The sequence below is a fragment of the Lactuca sativa genome, chromosome 3 (genome assembly GCF_002870075.4).
Source record: "Lactuca sativa cultivar Salinas chromosome 3, Lsat_Salinas_v11, whole genome shotgun sequence".
Classification (NCBI taxonomy): domain Eukaryota; kingdom Viridiplantae; phylum Streptophyta; class Magnoliopsida; order Asterales; family Asteraceae; genus Lactuca; species Lactuca sativa.
In genome coordinates, this window is record NC_056625.2 from 245,964,269 (window position 1) to 245,976,521 (window position 12,253).

At 36.4% G+C, this 12,253-nt stretch overlaps 1 protein-coding gene across 2 annotated transcripts; it reads left to right on the forward strand.

The window, feature by feature from the left end:
- Positions 1–732: 732 nt before the first annotated feature.
- LOC111883501 (phytochromobilin:ferredoxin oxidoreductase, chloroplastic) lies at positions 733–4,583 on the forward strand. 2 transcript variants are annotated; one of them, XM_023879813.2, is made up of 8 exons: positions 733–1,101; positions 1,899–2,018; positions 2,268–2,362; positions 2,511–2,604; positions 2,876–3,007; positions 3,119–3,223; positions 3,849–3,899; positions 4,011–4,583. In XM_023879813.2, exons 1-8 carry the CDS (start codon positions 910–912, stop codon positions 4,194–4,196), a joined length of 975 nt encoding a protein of 324 aa, XP_023735581.1. In that variant the 5' UTR covers positions 733–909; the 3' UTR covers positions 4,197–4,583. The 2 variants fall into 2 exon arrangements, with proteins under 2 accessions (XP_023735581.1, XP_023735582.1); XM_023879814.2 differs by lacking the exon at positions 2,876–3,007.
- Positions 4,584–12,253: the final 7,670 nt, after the last annotated feature.

Sequence of the window (12,253 nt, forward strand, 5' to 3'; positions counted from 1 at the left end):
AATAAAATTCCTGATTATTTTATTTTACAAGATAATATGTTATTTCCTATAAAAAAATAGATTTTTTGTTCATTTGAGTCAAAATAAAATAATCAAGAACTTTTATGTAAAAAAAATTATGACTAAAATGAAACTTTTCAAAAATATTAAAAATTTTTTGACGATTTCCTTGTTATTTATTGAAAAAAAAACATAAGTTTAATAAAATAAATCATATCCCTATTCTAATAAAAAAATAGTTTTAATCTTCTTTTGACATGTGTCATCCTATTAGGCATCCTAATTAATGCATATTTTATTCTTCTTTTGTCATGTGTCATCCTATTAGACCTCCTAATTAATGCATGTCACTTGTCAACCTATTAATTTTAACTTTTAAATTTTTAATTTTAATTTTTAATTTTTAAATTTCTCATTATGATTACATTTATTTAATAACACTAGAATAAAAATTAAAATAAAATTAATACAAATTATAAGGTGATATAATTTCATATATTTATTTAAATTAATGATTATAATTTTATATAACTAACAAAATATCTCTTAATTAATAATTTATTTAAAATAATTAATTAATAATTTTGAATTCTCACTATTAAAATTTAATTAATTTTATAATCATGGTTTCCACGAATTATTAACTAGTAAAAAAATAAAAATGACTGCCTTCTTACCGTTCTTACCGTGTAAAATGATTTTCTTTAAAAAGTAAAACAGAAGACGCGACAAGATTCACGAACCAGAGAGTAGTGCAGCTACCTCCCAGTTTTCCTGCTTGCTGTCCACACACGGCCAACACATCACTCAATTATGACGACGACCACCGACCTTTCTCGGAGAATTTTTCCGATCAGTAGCTGATAACTCTTCACCTGAAAAGCTTTCATTTTACACGCTCCTTCAACAATGGAGACCTTATCGTCGTCCAGTATCATCTCAACAGCCATTAAACCTTATCCATTGTTATCGAGGACCAAAAACACGAGATTCTCCTGTTCAATGAAAGTCGCATCATCCTTTTCCTACCAAAAATTCATTCAATATGCTTTGGATGAAACCAAACTCTCAACTTCAGACCTGATTCCTTCTTCGTTGCAGGTAATTATCGCTTTCGATTCCATTCTGAAACGCACGAATTGAATGCTGTTAATAGTTGCAGTTGCAGTTTTTCACTAGTTTTTATTCGTTATGAACATAATCACTCAACGAGAATAGTATATAATATTTAATTAAGTGTCTGAATTTAGATTGCTGTAGCACGTTCTTCGGAAAGGGTATATTTCTTTTGTATTTTATGATTAAACTAGTTAGGTTTTTCTTTGAATCCTAATTTGAAGAAAAGAGTAATTTTATATTGAGAAAAACATGGATTCTACTTTGGACTATATGAACTTTAGAATCAAATTCAAATTTCACCACTATTTTAGGTCTATTTCACACTTTTATCATTTACTTCTGGTGCTTAAAGTTATGGATCAAAGTACCTTTTGTGTATTATGAAATGCAAGATTGGGGATACTCTATCAAATCACTATACTGAAAATCTGAAATATCAACAAACTATACAATAAATGTGGTCTTCAGTTCAAAAAAGTATTTCATTGAGGCATTTCATCAAACACTTAAAATCCATGTGAAATTACAAATTTGCTCAAGAAATATAAAAGCTTATGCAAATGAACATAAACAGAGTGTTGTGAAATTGATAGAGAAAGAAAATAAGAAAAGAAGTCAATACATATCTTTCAATTTATATCTGCTTCAGATTATTGATGAACACTTGAATCACTCTGCTTCTACTATTGAAATCAGTTATCAGTTTTGCTATAATACACAAATAAATGAAAGTTCATGGCAATTTTTTACATTTAGTCCCTTTTCATATTTCCTAACAGGAGGATTTCAGCACCTTGAAATCACTGGATGGGAAAACAGAGCTTAAGATGTGTTCCTTTAAAGCTTCCAAAATTAGGCTTCTTCGCAGCCTTTCTATTGAAACAAGTGAGGGTATGCAGGTAAATTCCAAAGGGTTAAATGTAATAAATAACAATTTGTTTATTATTATAGCATTCTATTTTCATTTTTGATTATTACAACATTGTACTTAAAAAAATCTACCTAACTATAGCAATTTCCCAAATACAGAGCAATTTTGAATGTTAAAATTTATTTTAATAAATTCAAAGCAAATCTAATCTATAAAGCTGGACTTTATAATTCAATATTTATCATGGATTACTTTATAGTTTATGCTCCACATGCAGGTGCTTGATTTTGCTGTATTCCCAGAAGCAGAATTTGACCTCCCAATCTTTTGTGCAAATTTTTTCACCTCTGCCAATATAAATATAGTTGTACTGTAAGTCGTTATTCTAAAATTATATAAAACATGATTACATTTTTAATCTTTTTCTCCATGTTAATATGCATTGTTGGTTATTTACATGTCATTCATGGCATTTTTGTAAATACTTTTGGTTCTCACACGATCCTAATCATATATGCAGGGACCTCAATCCGTTGCATGATGTCATCAATGAAACACATTACAAAGAGAAGTATTATAAAAACTTGATTCCTCTTGGTGTCAAGTACTCTGAGGTGTGTTGACTTTCAACTTCTTTAAGCTGTGTTTGTTACATTGGACTGGACAAGCTTTCTAGGGCTTTTTTTTTTATCTGGAGGGCATTTTCATCTTTTGCACGTAGGAGAGATAGAGTGAGTCTCTGTCCCACTTTTTTAGGTAGGACAAAAAAGTTAAACTTTATGTCCCATCGACATCGGTGCCATGCCAATGCATGTGAAATGCAGTACAACCTGTCCTATCCTGTCTATAACAAATGGGCCCTTAAAATTATTAGATTACATGCAGCTTTTGCCATGGGGAGGAAAACTCACTAGTGAATCGTTGAAATTTTTTTCACCAATTGTGATATGGACAAAGTTTTCTTCAAGCCAAGAAAACCACAATATATTGTTTTCCGCTTTCAAAGATTACTACAAGGTATCCACTGTGTGTGTGTGTGTTTTATCCCATAGTGTAAATAATGAAAACCACAATATTTTGTTTATTATTGTTTTTTTGAGTTTTTAACTTATTATAATGAATTGTCAGGCATGGCTCAATTTGATGGATCATGCAATAGAGGAGACCGATCATTCTCAAATAAGCTTGAACCTTGAAGCACAACATCGGTATCTAACTTGGAGAGCCCAAAAGGTGTCATTTTTCTTATATTATATTTAAAGCATATATAATGTATTTGCTTATTATGGCTATGAAATGTTATAGATATATACACAATCTCGTGTTGTGTTTGTTATAAAGGACTGGACAATATTTCTAGGGCTATTTTCGATGATGATGATGAGGAGGGCATTCACGTCTTTTGCACAAACGAAAGATCAAGAGTGAGTCTCTATCCTGCCTTGTTCTACCTTTTTGTGTTGAAACAAACATTTCAAATTTTGTCTCGTTGAGATCAGTCCCAATCCAATGCATGCCAAATGCAGTGCAACCAAATTTGTCTAGTCCTGTCCTGCGTGAAACGGGGCGGGACGCCCCGTTTGTTAGCAGTACAGGAAAAAACATGACATACTTGCACTGCCTTTGGCTTGCATTTGGATCAAGACTGATGTCAGTAAGACCAAATTTGAAAATTTTGTCTTATGCAAAAAGGTGGAGCAAGGCGGGACAGAGACTCACTCTTGATCTCTCGTTTGTGCAAAAGACGTAAATGTCCTCCTCATCCTCGTCATTGAAAATAGCCCTAGAAAGCTTGTCGTGTGTCGTTTATCAATTTCACCACCATGGTTTCTTATAATGTCCTTGTTGCTACAATCAGGATCCAGGTTTCCATGTTCTCAAACGATTAATCGGGGAGACCCATGCAAAGGTATCAATCTTCATTAGCCCAACTCAATGTAAACTATTATGCTTCAACTTTTGAGGTCGATTTTTCGAAGGGCTAGTTTGAGCTCTTTTTTTATTTTCCAATGATATGTAGGATGTGGTAAAGAAGTTCCTCTTTAGTGGTGTTAAGGATCTTGGGAACAAAACATTTCTCGATTACTTTCCCGAATATGAAAGCAAGAATGGGTCAATTATCGAAAAACGAAGCATCATCGGTAAGTCGTTTGAGAAACGGCCTTGGAATACCCGAGGGGTATTTATTGGTGATACTTTCGGATGAGACTGAAAAAGTTTTCTAGGGCTGTGTACGATAATGGGGATGAGGGTATTCACGTCTTTTACACATACAGGAGATCGATAGTGAATCGCTATCCTACCTTGTTCCACCTTTTTAGGTGGAAAAAGAAAATTACAATTTTGTCACATCCACTCAAGTCTCAGTCCAATGCATACCAAATACAATATGAAACTGTGTTTTTATCGTGTCCTATGTAACAAACATGACATTTGCATCAATGTCACCTAACATAGTTAAGAATTTTTGTAATGATTTCTCGTGTTGAGAATTTAGGTTGTGATTGTGAATTATTCATGATTGGAAATACTTCATTTTCATCTTTCTTGTGAAAATAACTCATATTGAATTAAAAGCTTTCTATAGCTCTAATTATGTTCCAAATGAATAATTTGATCTCTCGACTCAAGTCAACTTATATCCTACGTGAAGACTCTGCTCAGATCCAACTCATGGTTTTTAAAGCTAACCTATGTCAAAACTTACAACCCGCGAGAATGGAGACGAACAAGTTGGTAATTTTAGAATTTACCAAAAGAGGTAATTTACATAAAACATTTTAAATACATAATGTTTTGAATACCTAATAATATCAGCATTATAAAACTAAAAAGTAACTAAATCTAATTCTATACTTGTGACTAAATATATACCAGTTGAAAATTGAGTTACAAATATAGAAGACAGAAGAATTCTGGGGTATTGTATTGAAATTGAACAAATAATACAAGAGATTATATTGTGTGTTACGTAAGCTATCCTTCCTCTCTGATACAATTTTACCAATCAATTTAAGCATATATATATATATATATATATATATATATATATATATATATATATATATATATATATATATATATATATATACTGATCTAGCTGCGATTTGATCAAGTAACAGTGAGTATAGTTTGTTTTCATTAATGGAAGAGGTTGTCTTTGTATCATTTCATCGAACAGTTTGAGGGCACCATCAAGCTTAGTAATATTGCCAATCATATATCAAGGAGAATCAATCGGTGCTTGACGATTTGAAGAAGTTGAATGAAACGGAGCTAAATTCGGTTTGGGGGGACGGATTCGGGTACCTAGGTGGTGTTTGGCTTAGCTTTTTAGAAGCCAAAAGTCCTTTTTGGAAAAGTTACAAAAAGTCGGGTTTTCCTAACTTTTCCAAAAAGTTGATTTTTCCTTCTATGCAAAATCCAAAAGTAGCTTTTAAAAGTCTTTTGTCAAACATCTTTTACCTATGATCTTATTTCTAAAAGGACTTTTGGTCACTCAAAAGCTAAACCAAACACCCCCCTAATTCGAAAAATGATGAAGGTTTTCTCGAAGGAAAAAGGGAATGGGAGGTTATGGTAACTTTAAATTTGTTGAAGGAATGGGAGACGTAAAAAGAAGCAGCGTTTGCACGTTTTACCATCACCACCATTATCATCTCGCAACTACAAGTTGGAACGTCTAAGGAAGTATGAAGTGGAGGAAAGGGAAGACTATCGTATGTCTTTTCTAGGTTGTTTTTTGCTAATTCAGTCGTCAAGTAACAGATAATTTCATGTCATTCTTGTCGGTCCGGACTAGAGCATTAACCGGGGTGACCCAGGCCCAAATGTTAGGGGTATTAAGAAAGCAAAATTTGCATCGATTCCGACTTTGTGGGGTAGAATTCCAAGTGATCATTACATTTAGCATATACTACGTTAGTTCAAAGGAAAGATTTTTCTACATTCAAGAATCAATAAACTGAGGACTTTACCTTATAGAATCAAGAAAGAATGAAAGGTTCGATGTGGCTCTCAGGTTTCATAAGCTATCGTGGAATTTTGAAAGGGTGTTGCTAATAAGACATTTTTTAGAAACCTTTATTTAAAAGTCAAACCATATTTTATATTAAACTAGACGAATCCTCACGCGTTGCACGCAAATATAATTATTTAATTAAAATAATAAAATTTTACAAATTGTGATTTAGTATTTATACATGCAAAAACCAATGTTAATAGCATAATAAAACACAGTTAACCTATTAGTTTTATTAACTGTAATAATTTTATATTATTAATTATTTCTACTATTAATTGATGATTTTATAGACCATTTTATGTTGTGTAAATTGTATATCAAACTTGGGTTGATTTCTCTCTCTCTCTCTCTCTCTCTCTATATATATATATATATATATATATATATATATATATATATCAAATAACAAAGTAATATGAAAAAATAAATACTATAACTTCTGATGATTTTATAAACTGTTTTAAGTTATGCAATTGTATATAAAACATATGTTGATTTGTATATAAAACAAATAAGAAATAATATGGAAAAATAGTACAACTTTTAACAACATAAAAACATTACAACATTTAGTATAATATTTAGAACAAATTACGCGAATGGTCCTTTAGCTTTTCAGTTTTTCCCTGATATGGTCTCTACGAAACTTTTTTCCCTAAAATGGTCCCTACGGAGCAAACCTTGCACACAAAAGGCCCTTATGACTAACTTTGTTAACAGATTCTGTTAAATAATTATAAATGACGAAAATACCCTTTGTTCTTTGTCCACAAATGGTCCTTTTCTCTCTCTCTCTCTCTCTCTCTCTCTCTCTCTCTCTCTCTCTCTCTCTCTCTCTCTCTCGGGCATCGATGGTAGATCCACTAGAGATCCAACAACATAAACGATGGGGAAATGTTCCTCGTTTATTGTCTGACCGGAGAAGCAAAAAGAGAAACACAAATGGAAAGCAGTGATCGGGAAGCTCCGGTGGTCAAGCAGATTGTGAAGAGGAGCAGCCGACCTCCAACGACCATCTGTGGTTCTTTTCTAGTCGTCGACGACCACCAATCAAAGGGGAAAGGAAGGAACTTAATCGAAGGGTCAAGGAGTCGTCTCCCAGGTGAGATTCGGCCCATTTGTGTGTTTCCATCAGACAAGCACTAACTCGACCATCTTGCGTCGCAACTTCTTAGTCTTTCGGTCAACGATTGTCTCTGGTTCTTCAATCAACCTTTTGTGCTCATCGATTCTCAACTCCGAAAGTGGAATCATGTCGGGAACTTCTCCCGTGAACTTCCTCAAATAACACACATGAAAAGTGTTATGAATTCCATTCAGTTCTTCTGGTAGTTCGAGCTTGTAAGCTTGGTTCCCAATCCTCTGAAAAACTTTAAATGGTCCAATAAACCTTGGACTTAATTTTCCCCTTTTACCAAATCTTATAAGTCCCTTCCACGGCGAGACTTCAAGCAAAACCGAATCTCCAACTTCAAAAGTCATCGGTCTTCGCTTGTTGTCGGCATAGCTCTTTTGACGATCCTGAGCTGCTAACATTCTTTTCCTAATTATTTTCAACTTTTCAGCAGTTTGATGGACTATCTCCGGTCCAATAAACTGCTTTTCCCCAACCTCAAGCCAACAAGATGGCGTACGACACTTCTGTCCATACAAAGCTTGATAAGGTGCCATCTTAATGCTCGAGTGGAAACTATTATTGTAGGAAAATTCTACCAAAGGTAAATGTTCATCCTAATTACCTAGGAATTCCAGGGTACATGCTCTCAGCATATCTTCAAGTGTTTGTATCGTTCGTTCGCTCTGACCATCAGTCTGTGGATGGTAAGTTGTACTTAAACATAACTTGGTACCCAATTCCTCTTGTAGACTTTTCCAAAACCTCGAGGTGAAACGACTATCACGATCCGATACAATCGTTAACGGAACACCGTGAAGCCTCACAATTTCCTTCACGTAAGAATTCGCAAGCTTTTCCATAGACCATTTCTCCTTGGCTGCTATGAAATGCGCACTCTTAGTGAATCGATCAACGACCACCCAAATCATGTCGTGACCATTTTTTGTTCTGGGCAGTTTAGTGACAAAATCCATAGCAATGTCTTCCCACTTACCCATAGGCACAGGCAATGGTTCTAAACTCCCGTACGGTTTCTGATGTTGTGTCTTGACTCTCGCACAAGTCACACACTCGGCCACACACTTTGCAACATCAAGCTTCATCGTCGGCCACCAGTAGTAGGGTTTCAGGTCCCAATACATTTTAGTGCTACCGGGATGAATCGAGTACATGGTCTTGTGAGCTTCTTCCATCAGAAGATCTCTGATTCCTCCTGTCTTAGGTATCCAAATCCGATCTTGGAACAACTTCAGTCCATGACTGTTTATACCGAACACCAACGTTTTGCCCAAACGTTCCTCCTTTCGGTCATTCTTCTCAGAAGCTTCCTCTTGAGCTTTCTTTATACTTTCCACAATTGTCGAGACAACTTCAATTCTCAACGCTCTTGGCCTTTTCCTTCCAAGATTGACTTTCCGACTAAGAGCATCAGCAACTACATTAGCTTTACCAGGGTGGTAAAGTATCTCACAGTCGTAGTCCTTAAGTAACTCTAGCCAGCGTCGTTGCCTCATATTCAATTCTTTCTGATTAAAGAGATATTGGAGACTCTTATGATCAGTAAAAAGTTTGCACTTCGTGCCATAGAGGTAATGCCTCCATATTTTCAGAGCGAAAACTACCGCTGCCAACTCCAAATCATGAGTCGGGTAGTTCTTTTCATGCTCTTTCAATTGTCGAGACGCATATGCGATCACCTTTTCTCGTTGGGTCAAAACACAACCCAATCCAACCCCAGACGCATCGCTATAAACAGCGAAGTCTTCAACTCCATCGGGTAGAGAAAGTATCGGTGCCTCACATAGTTTCTTCTTTAGCTTCTCGAATGCTTCTTTATGCTTATCACTCCAAGCATAAGTAGCTCCTTTGTGGGTCAAAGCTGTTAATGGACTAGCGATCGAAGAAAAGCCTTGGATAAACCTTCGGTAATATCCGGCTAATCCTAAAAAGCTTCGGATTTCCGTGGGACTTTTTGGTTGTTCCCACTTCATTACAGCTTCAATCTTTGCTGGATCAACAATTATCCCTTCTTGGTTGACCACGTGACCCAAGAATTGGACTTCTCGAATCCAAAAATCACATTTGGAGAACTTAGCATACAGCTTCTCCTTCTTCAAGACTTCTAACACTTCTCGCAAGTGTCTGCCATGCTCTTCTTGGCTTTTTGAATAAATCAGAATGTCGTCAATGAACACTATCACGGATTTATCAAGGAACGGGTTACAAACCCTATTCATCAAATCTATGAATGCAGCTGGAGCATTGGTTAGTCCAAACGACATAACCAAGAACTCGTAGTGTCCATATCGTGTTCTGAATGCAGTCTTCTCTATATCCTGCTCTCTTACTTTCAGCTGATGATATCCTGACCTCAGGTCGATCTTTGAAAAATAACTTGAACCTTGTAGTTGATCGCATAGGTCATCAATCCTCGGCAACGAATATCTATTCTTTATCGTTGCCTTATTCAGCTCTCTATAATCGATGCACATTCTCATACTTCCATCTTTCTTCTTCACGAATAACACCGGAGCTCCCCAGGGTGATGAACTAGGTCTAATGAAACCCTTGTCCAATAACTCCTGAAGTTGCATCATCAGCTCCTTCATCTCCGTCGGTGCTAATCGATAAGGTGCTTTTGCTATTGGCGTCGTCCCTGGCAACAAGTCTATTCTAAACTCCACTTGTCTATCAGGCGGTAATCCGGGAAGATCTTCGGGAAATACTTCCGGATAATCACATACGACAGGAATGCTCTGCATCGCCTTTTTCTCCTTCTTAGCATCTATCACAAATGCTAGATACGACGTACATCCTTTGGCCAAACACTTTCTGGCTTTCATCAATGAAATGATTCCAAAATTTACTCTGTGTTTATCTCCATACACCATAAATGACTCTTTCCCAGGCGGGTTTACTTTGACTATCTTTTTCTTGCACAATATCTTGGCGTCATTGGCGCTAAGCCAATCCATTCCCAACACGATGTCGAAAGCATTAAGTTCTATAGGCAATAATCCCTCGTGGAACTTATTCCTATTCAAGTCAATTAAGATGTGTTTCATACGATGACTAACAGGTACAAACTTGCCACTAGCAACTTCGACTAATAAAGCATTATCTAGTCTATCAACAGGCAAAGCTAGCTTTCTACCAAATTCATGCGATATAAAGGAGTAGTTGGCTCCAGAATTAAATAAATTTTGGGCAGACAATTTGTTTACGAGAAAGGTACCTGAAGCGACATCAGCTTCATCTTTAGCAGCTTCCAGTGTCATCTGGAATGCTCTCGCCTTCGGCTTTGGCGGAATGTTGGGTCTAGCTGCCTCCTTCTTCTTCGGGCAGTCCCTCGACATGTGTCCCTCCTCACCACAACCATAACAAACTTTCTTAGTGAGGGTACATTCATTGGCATAGTGCCCTGGCTTTCCACACTTGTAGCATGTGGCCACTACCTCACATTTTCCATGATGCTTTTTCTTACATTTGTCGCACCATTTCGCTTCGCCTCCACCTCCCCTCGAACCAAACTTCGAGAACTTGTTTTTCTTGTTGGACCCTGAAGTTCCATCGAACTTCCTCTTTTCACCAACATCTATCCTTTCCAGGCCCTTTTCCTTCTGCTGGGCCTCCACATTCTTAGCTGCACGAACAACTGTTTTCAGAGTAGTTGCCATCTTGACTGTCGGACCAAAGTCGGCAGGCAGTCCATTAGCAAACCTCTCAATCTTGGAGAGCTCCGTTGGCACTAGGTACGGAAATAACTTCATTTTCTCAGTGAAGGCAGTAGCATAGTCATCTATGTTCATCCTCCCTTTCTTCAAGTTTTGGAACTCATTGTTCAAATCAATCAGATCTATCTCTGAACAATATTGTACCCTTAACTGTTCCAAGAACTCCTCCCATGACATTTTTAGGGCTTCTCCTCGTGGCATAGTATCTGCCAACAACTTCCACCAACTCAAGACTCCCGTCTTCAGTTGTCTAACTGCAAAGACAGTCTTCTGTTTGTTGCTACAGTCGCAACTTTCAAATACCATCTCCATTTCGGAGATCCAATCCATTATCTCAACAGGCTTTGGGCTTCCAGAAAGACTTGGCGGCTTGGCGCCCAAGACGTTCTTGTACATTCGCCCATCCTTGTTGTTTCTCCTTTCCGGATCGTTCCTTCGTTCTCCTTGAGTCCCAACTTGACTCACCATGTGACTATTGTTCCCTTCCTACGATTGCTCGGGAATCAATTCGGGTTCCTCAATAGTTATGATAGGTTCGTCCCTATTATCATGCAACATCTGTCGCATTTCTTCCCTTTGTTCGGCTAACATAGCCCGAATCATGGCTTGCACCCCAGCCATTGTTATTGGTTATGGTGCTGCTGCTACAACAGGTGCTTGCTCAATCACTGGCGGTTGATTCCTGTTTTCATCCGCGTTTCCAACGCCACTCCTTGTTCTCAGCATTTTTTATCTACACACCGAATAAGGTGAAATTAGATCCTCATTCACGATAGATATTCAAATCATCCTTATTACTCTGAAACGTTTACATGCTAGTTCTAATAACGTAGACATATGCTTAGAATCCTACACACATAAGGTTTCCAGATCCGGTCGGCAACAGACCGTAGATCCGAACAATTAATATCATATATGGCAACATATAACATTTAGCACTTAAAAGCATTTTAGGCAACTTTCCTAAAATAAACTAGTGCTTGTGTCTAAAATCCAACAGACACTTAACTCAAATTTCCACTTAGCATTCTAAGTTTAAGTCTAGAAATCCTACAAATTCCTAGTTCGCTTAAACCTGGCTCTGATACCAACCGTGACATCCCCAAAATCATGGCCAGAAAAGACCGATTTCATTTATGCTTTTTAAAATAATTTCAGAGTAAATCCTTTTGATTTAAAAGAGTTGCGGAATTTGTTCCCAAAACAAAATATGATAAAATAATAATTATCAAAGCATTTCATCAAGAGATGCATTTTCATTATATAATCAAAACTCTGGATGTCATGTTCCGATACAGACCATAAAGCATAAACGATAACATTACAAGTCATTCAACAAATATATACATATACAGACTTGTAAACAAAACAACTCGATGATTCATCCA

Coding starts and splice junctions, on each gene's coding strand:
- LOC111883501 (XM_023879813.2), top strand. CDS start 910: ATGGAGACCTTATCGTCGTCCAGTATCATCTCAACAGCCATTAAACCT. Junction 2,019..2,267: donor AAACAAGTGAGGGTATGCAG/GTAAATTCCAAA, acceptor CTCCACATGCAG/GTGCTTGATTTTGCTGTATT. Junction 3,008..3,118: donor CTTTCAAAGATTACTACAAG/GTATCCACTGTG, acceptor ATGAATTGTCAG/GCATGGCTCAATTTGATGGA.